This window comes from Lactuca saligna, chromosome 3, assembly GCF_052625555.1.
Source record: "Lactuca saligna cultivar CGN05327 chromosome 3, ASM5262555v1, whole genome shotgun sequence".
NCBI lineage: Eukaryota > Viridiplantae > Streptophyta > Magnoliopsida > Asterales > Asteraceae > Lactuca > Lactuca saligna.
In genome coordinates, this window is record NC_136419.1 from 18,965,753 (window position 1) to 18,977,827 (window position 12,075).

Here is a 12,075-nt window from a genome sequence, read left to right on the forward strand (position 1 = left end):
GACCTAGAGTCATTCACGATTGCTAACCAAAAAGAGAAGCTTTCATAACCATATTTTAAATCCTTGATCAGCACTGAATTCATCTTCCTCTTGGATTTTCCGAGTATTTTGTGATTAACTGATTAGGCATATTTGGATTCTAGGGCAAAGAAGGAACGATTAACATATAGGAAAGCTGACAAATGCACAGCACGTGCAACTTTTAGTAGTTTATTTAATTATTTAATAGCTATACATATATAATATTTTTTTTTAAGTTAATAACATAAACGGGTCACGGGTCAACCGTGAATTTTTTTGCAAACCCGAACACAACCCGCTTAATAAACGGTTGGCGGGTAGCAAATCTCAACCCAAACCCATTTATCTTCTGTGTCTTAGTTAACATTGGTAAATTCAACATTTTTATTTACACCAGTTTACTTCATTATAAAACCAAAACTTAACCAAGATTCAAGATTTAATTCACACCAAACAACCTTTGAAGCCTTTTCTCAAAGCAGTTTCATCCAAATTCCTTCCTATAAACACAAGCTTGTTTATTCTCTTCTCATCTTCCCCCCATGCTTTCCCTGGACACCCATCTAAAGTCGAATGCACCCCCTAAAATTAATCCAACAAACACCACAATCAAAAAAAAAAAAAAAATCAATTTATTATTAACGAACCTTGATAAGAAAATAAACACAATTAACAAATGAACATAAATAGAACCTGAAAAACATAACGTGTCTCAGAATCATTCACTGATAAAACCCCTTTCATCCTATATAAATCGTCCCCTTTTTCTTCCACTAGCCTTTCAAGCCAATCATCAAGCTGTATATCATCATGTACATTCATAGTTACTGATATCAATGGAAAAAAATTGCATTTATATAGGAGTGGAAGAAAAATAAAATGATTACCTCATCAAGGTCGAGGGTTCCTTCAGATACAATGCTGACACTTGATACAGCAGAATCATGTTTGTGATCATGATGATGATGATGTCCTTTATGGCATTCTATCAAGAAACCAGATGATATTCATATATGATTATTGATTACATCACAACCATTGATCATCATATCAAGTCACTTTAAAATTAAAAATAAAAAACAAAATAAATACAGGAAAGTAAAAGTGATAAATACCATGGTCATGCTCGTGATTGTGGTTCTCGCAATGAGAAACCTCTGATGGAACTTCAGAATCAATTCTGCATTACAAAGGGTATATTAGGAAAAAAATCATATGTTACCAATTATCATAATGTTATCAAACATTATATAACCATCACCTGTCAAGATCATAACCTCCCACTCCCAACACAAAATCCATATCCACATTGCCAAATTTAGCTTGCTTTATCTGTGCCATTCCATTTATATGCTGGAAATAAACATCCAACATCCAATTAATATTCATCAATATTTTAAGTACTTTTGCATGCATAAACAGAAAAATGAAGTAAAGAAAAACTCTACCTGTATTTTCTTTGTTAAAGCCGCCACATCAGCATCGCTCACCAAATCTATCTGCCATATTGTTAAGCAGAAATGTAAAGCAATTGGTTAATATATTATATATGATATATCCTTAGAGAAAAGTCATAAAATAAAATAAAGGCTTGCCTTGTTGAGAATAATACGATCTGCATATGCAACTTGTTCAACTGCTTCATTTACCACAAATCTTGGTTTGACCTCATTCAAATGCTGCATAGCATGTTTAGAGTCAACCAGAGTAACAACTCCATCAAGTTTCACATGGCGAGAAATCTGCTCATCTGTGCAAAATGTTTCAATCACTGGGCCAGGCTTTGCAAGGCCTGCAACATGGATGACACAAATCTGTTAATTCAATGGAGCAAATGACTGTTTTACCCTTCTGCCTAAGGATAAATCAGTTGAAAGTAGAAGTAGTGTTTAGCAACATAACATAGTAACATACCTGTGGTTTCTATGACAATATGATCAAATTTGTCTCGCTTCTTTTTTACCAACTCCAAAAGCATTGTAACTAGCTCACCACGCACAGTGCAACATAAACAACCATTACTGACCATCACAATATCCTCATTAGCAGAGGAATGACTTGCCACCAAGGATCCATCAATATCGACCTCCCCAAACTGCAAAACCATATAAACAGAAACGAATGAAAACTAAAACCATAGAACACAAAATTGCTCTGAATCTCATATACCTCATTTTCGATCACAGCAATCCTCTTGCCATGCTGAGCGGTCAGAATATGATTCAATAAAGTTGTCTGCATCCAAAAGTAAGCGAGAATGATCAGATTCAAGTTTCTATAAATCCATTCCAAATTTATACATGATCAGGACTCAGGAGTTAAATAAATCAGAGTTAATTGCGTATCCAAAGCGGATGTACTAGAAAATTTTACCCAAGCCTTTCATCCATGAGACAATTCTGGATGAAAACTTCATCATGATGTGGTTTAGTGGCATGACTTAATTCTCTTATCTATTTTCGAAGAAGAAAAAACAAATTGCACACGCCTGGCATAGAATATGTTTTTACCGACCTTTCCAGAACCGAGGAAACCAGTGATGACGGTGGCCAGAACACGATCGTCCAAGTTCAATGCCGCGGCAACTGAAGCATCGTACTGTGGCTCGTAATTAGCAGCGGAACACATGTTTCGGGAACAGGAATTCCGGGAAACAAAAGTATGGAGGCTTCTGATGAGAAATTGACACGGAAAAGGGCTGCTAGAAGGAGAACTGAATCGATTGTGTTGAAGAGATCGGTGGATGTTTCCCATCCCCTTCGGGGAAAGGAGACGCCTAAACACGGTTGCCATTTCTCCTCCGGCGAATCTCGGCTATGGTACTCCGGATATGTTAAACCCTATAGAGGCTAGAGGCGAGAAGAGGTTTTAGGTTAGTGATGCTAATTATAAAAAGACCCCACATTTCTTATTTTCTAATTTAAACTTAAACTAGATTATGACAGTAAAACGCCTAGAACGTATAAACAAAAAAAAATGATAAACAATAGAAATAGACTTCTTGATTATATTTAAAAGTTTAAAAAATAAAATAACATGTTTGAATATTTATAATTGTTGAAGATTTTTTTTATAGACAATATTTTTTGTTTTATTGGTTAGACGACATTCCTCCTGAGTACATTTAAGTTTTTTTTTTACTTGCTACACGAGAACAGTTACATATAACTAACCATGAGTGAAGACGGGTCTACACAAATACAATTTAACAATTGATAATGATTGTTCTTGATTCTTGTTGATGGTCATAGCAAAATAAATATCTACGGGGAATTTCCTCCGCTGAAAATGGAAGATAATTCTTTTATCAGACAGAGTTAACTTCATACGAGGTATATAAGTAGTCTTATTGAAGAATCTACGAGCGATAATCCGTGCCTCAGTGACAACTTTCCAAGCCTAACAATTTGTAATCTAATACCATTGCATAAACCTTTGGGTTGGTCGATATTACCAAGCAACATAACTGAAAGTCCGGAACACCTATTTTTAGTGTAAGTTTATGGCTGAGAATTCCATATGCTTTAAAAACATTTAATACATCCAGAGACTAAATTGATTCCTCAAAACATTCTGTTAACTCTATCTCACATAAAGAATCTGAACTCAAATAAGTGTTCCATTCATCTTTCATCAATCCTAACATGTAGTCATTAATACCATCGACCTCTTCATATTTAGGGACCAAAATAGTTTTATCTTGAAAATATGATGGATCATCAATATTGTTTTCAAAAGACGGATAAATGGTCAAATACAATTGAACGAATATGGTCACGTGAAGAGCGAACGATAACGTCTTCTAGTAATTCAACTTTAGTTTCACCATCATTAGGACCACCCAATATTACATTCATTAATTTTAAGAATCCAATTAGCAAATGTTTTTGTCTCACCCAAATCATTAGTAGGACAACCAACCTGAAGCCTCATTAAATAGGATATTAAAGGGAAAAATGACTTATACAAATTAAACATTACATATATGTATTAAAAAATTAATGATACAGTTAACATATTGGGAAATTAAAATTGATGATATATGATTTAAAATGTGGAGGTAAATATAATATAAAAAAATTGGAATAATTTACCTTGACTGGTTATTTCTGAAAGTGACGACCTTGACTAAATAAATGTGGATTGCACATTCAGGTGTATGATGTTATGAGACGGGGATACTGAAGGTAATTCGGTAAGGTTTTGAGTAACTCGACAATTAGGGAGTATGAAGAAATTATTTTTTAAAATGAAAGTTTGTATCGTAAATGGGGGAAATATATTTAAAAAATATATTAATAGTACAATATAACAAAAAAAATATCCATGTTTTATATAATGTATTCATCAACTACACTTTTAGATGAAAGTACCATTAGCCTCCTATTCTTTTTCTTTTATTTATTAGATATTATTAAAATACAAAAGATTATATTCCATCTTATTACATCATTTTATTCCATGATATCCAATCAATTATTAAAATAGTAGAAAACAATATTACTTGTCAAGTAAATGGTCAAATGTGAGGTGTTAGATTAGAAAAAAAGAAAAAAGTAGTAATCATTAAATGGAAACGAACATCTGCACATATTTAACAAAAACAAAATAATAAAAAATTAAAAAAAAAAACAGAAAAAAAATAAGTTGAAGTAAGTAAATAGCAAATATGTCAATTTAACAGCAGACAATAATCTAAAAGAGCAATACAGATAAAAAAAACAGGATAACATAGAAGTACACTACAATTCTTTTGTATGGACAAACATGTCAAATTAATAGTATTCAATAATTTAAAACGACAATACAAATATAAAAAATTGACAGTAGTCAATAACTTAGAAGAGCAATACAAAAAAAAAACATATAATAACATTGTATTTATGATTCAGAAGTACATTGTTATTCTTTTGTATGGGCAAGTATATCAAATTTATAGCAGTCAATAATTTAGAACAATAAAAATATAAAAACATAATAACAATGTATCTATGGTTCAGAAGTACATTGGTATTATGTTCATTTGTACAAAATAAAACCATCCTACTATGAGGGATAAAAATTGTTTTCCAGATTTGCCATTTGCATGGATAGTACCGAATGCTGCATTATCGATTTTTCATAAAGAAAAAAGTGTGTGATATTGAAACTCTTTTTAATTCAGAAGATTTAGTTTAAACAAAAACAATAACAACATTAACAAAGACATTAATTAGTAGGAGGAAAACAAATAAAATTAAAGTAAATGGTTTTATTGGAAGCACATCTATTGAAACAATTAATTAGATTAATGTGAAGATTGATGTTTGAGTTCATGAAAGTTGTAGTGATTGATAACAAGAATTGAAAGTGTGAAACGGAAAATGATAAGGTATAAAAGTACATACCGTTGATCGTCGATGACAAGGCTGGAGAAGTTTTTGCTCTATTTTTCTATAGAGTAAGTATGTCAATTGTTCCTGTGTAAATCGAAAAGGGATATATACAGTAAAGTCCCAATATTTTCATTGATTTGACAAGAAAGTCCTCAACTTTATTTTTTTGACAGTAAAATCCAAATTTCCGGCAGTTTTTGACACTTTTACCTTTTTTCCCCGGTTAACCTGTAATTAGGACTTTTTTGTCAACAAAATAAAGTTTATGACTTTCTTTTTCAAATTGTCAATTAGGACTTTTTTTGTCAAATCGTTGAAAATATTAGGACTTTAGTGTATATATAATTTTTTTTTGTTAGAAATTTAATGGTATGATACTCTTTAAGCATAAGAGTTATTGAAACCTTCTCTAATAAACTATATCATATTGAAATCTTTTACGTTTCCTTCTTGTTAAATTGTTTTTTTAATCTCAACAAACCGACATTGAAAAAAATTGATATAATTAAGAAAGAAAGAACCAGGGTTGTGTTGGCTTTTTTCAGTCTAAAAAATGGAGAAATTAGAAACCTAAAAAATGAAATTGCCCTGGCTTTATACAAACACAAACAACAAATGCCTAGTCAAAAGAGTGTGAATGTGGAGAAGGGAAAGAAGGGCAATTTCATTTTTTCGATTTCTTGTTTCTCCATTTTTGGGGCTGCAAAAAGCCAACACAACCCTGGTTCTTTCTTTCTTGATTATCTCAATTTTTTTCAATGTCGGTTTGTTGAGATTAATAAAACGATTTAACAAGAAGCAAATTTTAAGGATTTCAATAGGATCTAGCAGATTAGTGAAGGTTTCAATAACTCTTATGCTTAAAGAGTATTATCCCATTAAATTTCTAACCCAAAAAAATTATATATACACTAAAGTCCCAATATTTTCAACGATTTGACAAAAAAAAGTCATATTTTTTTTACGGTAAATTCATAATTGACGATTTGACAAGAAAGTCCTAAACTTTATTTTGTTGACAAAAAAATCCTAATTACCGGCTAACCGGGAAAAAAGGGTAAAAGTGTCAAAAACTGCCGATAATTTGAATTTTACTGTCAAAAAAATAAAGTTTAGGACTTTTTTGTCAAATCAATGAAAATATTGGGACTTTACTGTATATATCCCAATCGAAAAATAAAAAGGTTAGAATTATGTATTATGTATCGAAGATACATAACGATGAAAAAGAGGAAGTAAATAAATTGAAATGTATTTTAAATTTAAATTTGAAATAGAAGATAACATATATTATAAGTTCCTTTTTTTGCAGAGATATCGTTTGACTTATGAAAAACAGTCTATTATGTATGAGATCAATTAGAATCAATTAGAATGATTAATATGGTAAGCAATTAAATATTATAAAACATGAATAAAGATTCTATAATTAAGTTGTTGATTTTATGACATTTGATATAATATCTATTATGAAAATTCTATAGGTATTAAAGGTAACACCATAAGTTACATTTAGACATAGTAAAGATTGATGGAAAAAATAGTTTTTTACCAAAACTTTGGTAGGTGATGTTACAAAGTGATCTAAAGGTGGAATATCTATGATCGAAATATAATCAATGGTCTTGATTATTTAAGATGATGTCATACAGTTTCTCTTTTAACAATATTTAGAGATGTGAAGTTTTAGCTATTTTTGGCAATAAGGAAATTAGTTATATTTGAGTTTTTTCATATAAAAAAATTGAATGTGATATTTGTTTATAACATTAAAAATAATTGAAAGGCATAATAGTAATCCAAAATGGAGTTGACCAATATTTAAATCTTATAGATTCAATCTTTAAAAAAATAAACACCAAAGTACTTCATGACTAAAAGTTGCATATAATTAATAATTTTTTTTACAGTATTATCTAGTAAACAAAGTATATCTACTATCAAAAATATACATATCCTACTATGAAGGGATAAAAAATGTTTTCCATATTTGCCTTTTACATGAATAGTACCGAATGTTACATTATCGATTTTCCATAAAGGCAAAAGTGTGTGAAATTGAAACTCTTTTTAATTCAGAAGTTTTAATTAAACAAAATCAATAACAACATTGACAAACTTTAAATAGTGGGAGGAAAACAAATAAAATCAAAGTAAATGGTTTTATCGGAAACGCATCTATTGAAATAACTAATTAGATTAACGCAAAGATTGAAGTTTAAGTTCATGAAATTATGCAGTGACCTGATAACATGAACTGAAAGTGTGAAGCAAAAAAAATGGTAAGGCATAGAATATGTGACGAAGACTTTTGTAGTCGGTGAAGATGGTGCACTTTGTACCGTAAAGGTAGTGCCTCCAGATCTTCAGGGAAAACACTATAGCTCCCAACTCAAGATCATGAGTGGTGTAGTTGACCTCATGTTCCGTTACCTGTCTCGAGGCATAGGCAATAGCCTTTCCTCTTTGAATAAGTACACATCCTAGTCCCTGATTGGACGCATCGCGGTATACTAAGAAGTCTGCTATCCTTTCTGGAAGATACAAGATATGCATGCTGCACATGGCTTGTTTTAGCATTTGGAATGCAATGTATTGTTTCTCTCCCCAGCTAAAGGTTACACCCTTCTGAGTCAGTGTGGTAAGCGGTTTAGCGATTCTATAGAAGTTTTGTATGAACCTGTAGTAATAGCCAACAAGTCCTAAGAATTAACGGATCTTAGTTGGCGTTCTTGGTGTAGATCAGTTCTCGATTGCCTTTATTTTGGAGGGGTCCCTGTGTATTCCTTCTTCACTGACCACGTGACAAAGGAAATTTACCTTCCTAATCCAAAACTCGCACTTTGAGAATCTCGCATAAAGTTCTCCGCCCTTAATGTTTCTAAGACTTCTCTCAGGTGTTGGCTATGTTCTTCTTTACTCCATGAGTAGATAAGTATATCATCTATGAATACTATCATGAATTTGTCTAGGAAAGGACGGCATACCTGATTCGTTAAGTCCATGAATACCGCAGGTGCATTTGTTAGACCAAAAGGCATTACTACAAACTCGTAGTATCCATACCGAGTTCGAAATGCTGTTTTGGCAACATCATCTTCATGGACTCGTAATTGGTGATACCCTGATCTTAGGTCGATCTTTGAAAAGTAGCTTGCTCCTTGGAGTTGATCAAATAGATCGTATATCAGCGGGAGAGGGTATCGGTTCTTAATGGTAAACTTGTTTAGTTTGCGGTAATCTATGCACATACGGAACGATCCATCTTTCTTCTTTACGAACAGGATCAATGCTCCCTAAGGTGAGGAGATCGGTCTGATAAATCCCTTATTGAGCAGTTCGTTTAATTGGTTGGATAATTCCTGCATCTCTGTTGGTGCTAGACGATACAGGGATTTCGCTACGGGTGTAGCTCCAGGAATCAATTCGATTCGGAACTCGACTTGGCGTTCAGGAGGAACTCCTGGAAGATATTGGGAAAGATGTCAGGAAAATTATGGACTTCAGGAATGCTCTTGATGCCTTTTACTTCTTGCTTCTCATTAACTACATGAGCTAAGAATGTGTGACACTCCTTGCATAAATATTTTTGGGCTTTGATGCAAGAGATGATGCAAAGGTTCGTACTGGGTTTGTCGTCGTAAATGAAAAGGGTTTCGCCCCTCGGTAGATTAAGACGAATGAACTTTTCGTAGCATAGAATATCAACATAGTAGGGACTTAACCAATCCATTTCGATGATGACGTCAAATCTTTTTATTGAGACCGACATGAGGTCGATTTGAAAAGAATAGTTATTTAGAGTGAGGGTACAACCTATGTATATGTCATTAGTGCTTTCTATTTTCCCATTTTCCATCTCGACAGTGAATGTTTCGTTTAATGATTATGGTTTTTGTTTGAGTAAATGTTAAAATTTATGGCTCACGAAACTCCTCTCCACACCACTATCAAAGAGTATGCATGCATAAGAGTTATCGAGAAGGAACGTACCCAAGACCATCGTGGGATATGCTATTGCTTCCTCCTGTCCAATAGCTAGCACTCTTCCCACACCGCCAACATTCTTTCCTTTCGGGCAATCCCTTTTGAAGTGTCTTGTTTCACCACACCCGTAACAAGCCTGGCTTACTCCTCCGTCGGGAACCTGGGTGGTAGGTTGTGCTCGTGCCTTATAGAAACGGGCAGTGTGCTCCTTCCTATTACTGTTATTGTAATGCATCTTCCGACAGGGTCCGTGATGATAAAAATTGCATTGTTGCACTTTGGGAGGTTTCCAGCGTATCGATTGGGAGGTGTTGGAGCAGTTGGAACAACAACAGGAACAGTAACAACATGGACTGCCACAGTTTGATGTTTCTTCGAGGACCCATGCGATGATTTCCCTTTTCTTTTGATCTAGATTTTTTTTACCACTTTCATTGGGTTACTTAGGGATGGCTATCATGAAGCCTTGACGAACTCCATGATCCATAAGTGTCTGTGCCAGACGCTTGACACTGTCACAAGTAAGTGGATTTGCAGCTATTACGTTACCTTGGATCTAAGGAGATAGTCCCCAGATATACCTCTCTACTTTCTTAATTTCTGGAGTGACCATCCCAGGACACAGAATAGCTAGGTCACTGAATCTGGTAGTGTATGCAACAATATCGGAGCCCTTCATCATTAGACCCCATAGCTCTTGTTCTAGCTTTCGCACCTCGCCCCTTGGGTAGTATTCTGCTAACATACGTTCCTTTAAGTCTTCCCAACTCATGGAATTGGCTACTGGGAGAGAAAATGACTTGACATAGCCATTCCACCAGGAAAGGGCTCTGTCCATGAAAGTGCATGCTGCAAATTTCACTTTTCTAGCTTCAGGGAATACACAGATTTTGAACACCGATTCAATCTTCTCGAACCAGTGAGTTAAAGCAATGACACATTCGGTGCCATCAAAGGATTTGGGTTTTGCATTCGTGAAGTCTTTGTATGAACACTCCCTTGTGTGTCCATGGCTTTCTTCATGGTTAGAAGGTTTGGCACCACTACCCGCCCCACTAGTGCCACTTGCATTGATTTGCGTCATGGCGGCTGCCACGGCGGCTGTTATTGTTGCTTGGAAAACAGTAGGGTCATACTGGGGGGTGGTGGTAGTGGTGGAGTTGGTGGATTGTTGTTGAAACTCCTTCTTGATCTACATGGTGACATCTTTTTCTAAAAAGATTTAATAGTAAGTCATGATAAGTCCTCTATAGGGGTTATGGGTCAGGTGACATTGAACAATATATATCTTAATCTTAAACGCATCATATCCTGAATTTTATAGTCTTCTATCAACGATTTACAATAAAATCCTACTTAATATAAGTAAATAATCGTAATTTCAATTTATGAAATCTATAGCAACACTTGAAACGAATTTGTATAGTGTGATCCATATTGGGTCCTCCTATAATCACATAGTGTATACAAATTATATATAACCAAGACTAAATAGACCTTCGAATAAGTGATCCTACTCTAAGTCCATAACCAAACAAGGAAAAGGAATTAAAGTTAAATCACAAATTCAAAGTCTATAAAATCTTAATTATATATAACTCTTACGTATACACTTAGTAATTATAGATCTACCAGCAAGGGTCCTTTGTTTTCATATGATTGATTCTAGTAAGAAGGCCTTTCTTGACTATTAGTTTATTTAACCATCGAGGCCTAAATGTTGTTGTGCTAGTGATAGTGCCATTAAATACTCTTATAGTATTTTAACTTTATGTTAGGTTCTAGAGTTCTTCTGGTATATATAGTTGGTAAGCTTTAGACTTGTTGCAGCACCATAGTCACTCCCAAATAGATGTTGGTCGTATCTCAAATAAATATAGTTGATTAGGCTATATTTATCCCATATATGATTACATAACTATCCAGGTTTAACCGTAGTGTCCAACTCATCCAAATACTTTTGTGTAGTTCTTACTGTGATACTGTTTCTGGTATGTATGCATGTTCATATACTTCTTATAAAATACTTATATTTTATAAGTATACTTTTAGTCAGAGTGCTTCAGCCTCATTGTATTTATAGTTATATATCTTTCATGGTTTGATATACTTATTTCATTATAAACAATGCACCGATACCAATCTGTCACACCCCCAAACCGGAACGACGGAAACGTTCGGGGGTGGATGACGTCATGTACAATATCACAACAATTGAATAATAGTAATCAAAGCAACAACCATTACATTGATAATATATGTTTACATTATGTTTATAACATTTTTTGTATAACACCAAAAATGTACAACAGAACTAAAAGACGTGACACTATAATGTTCTGTCTTCTCAAAACCTATAAGTGTACCTGTCTATTGGTTCCCTGAGAATACAAGTGATTTTGAAAGTGTGTCAACATTTAAGTTGGTGAGTTCATAAGCATGTTTGTATTAGAAGTCTATCTTTGTTCTTTGAAAATGTTAATGTGTTCCTCCAGAAAATCCAATATTTTCTGTTATAAATGAAATGTAGTCTTAGGCCTTGAGACCAAAATGTATGTTTGTTATTGTACTCTGAAATAACATAATTTAGTCTTATTAATAAATAAAACCATGTCAACGAATGCTTCCCAAAACTGTATGATGTACAGTATTAAGAAAAATAGTGTGTTGTATTGTATTTGTATGAAAACCC

At 33.5% G+C, this 12,075-nt stretch overlaps 1 protein-coding gene across 1 annotated transcript; it reads right to left on the reverse strand.

Moving 5' to 3' along the window:
• Window positions 1-402: 402 nt before the first annotated feature.
• Window positions 403-2,907, reverse strand: LOC145034642 (uncharacterized). Its single transcript, XM_078983105.1, has 10 exons — window positions 2,536-2,907; window positions 2,191-2,256; window positions 1,936-2,116; window positions 1,617-1,813; window positions 1,470-1,520; window positions 1,283-1,374; window positions 1,137-1,201; window positions 909-1,006; window positions 715-819; window positions 403-603 (listed from the first exon to the last, which is right to left on the reverse strand). The coding sequence occupies exons 1-10, from the start codon at window positions 2,812-2,814 to the stop codon at window positions 466-468; spliced, it is 1,272 nt and encodes a 423-aa protein (XP_078839231.1). The 5' UTR covers window positions 2,815-2,907; the 3' UTR covers window positions 403-465.
• Window positions 2,908-12,075: the final 9,168 nt, after the last annotated feature.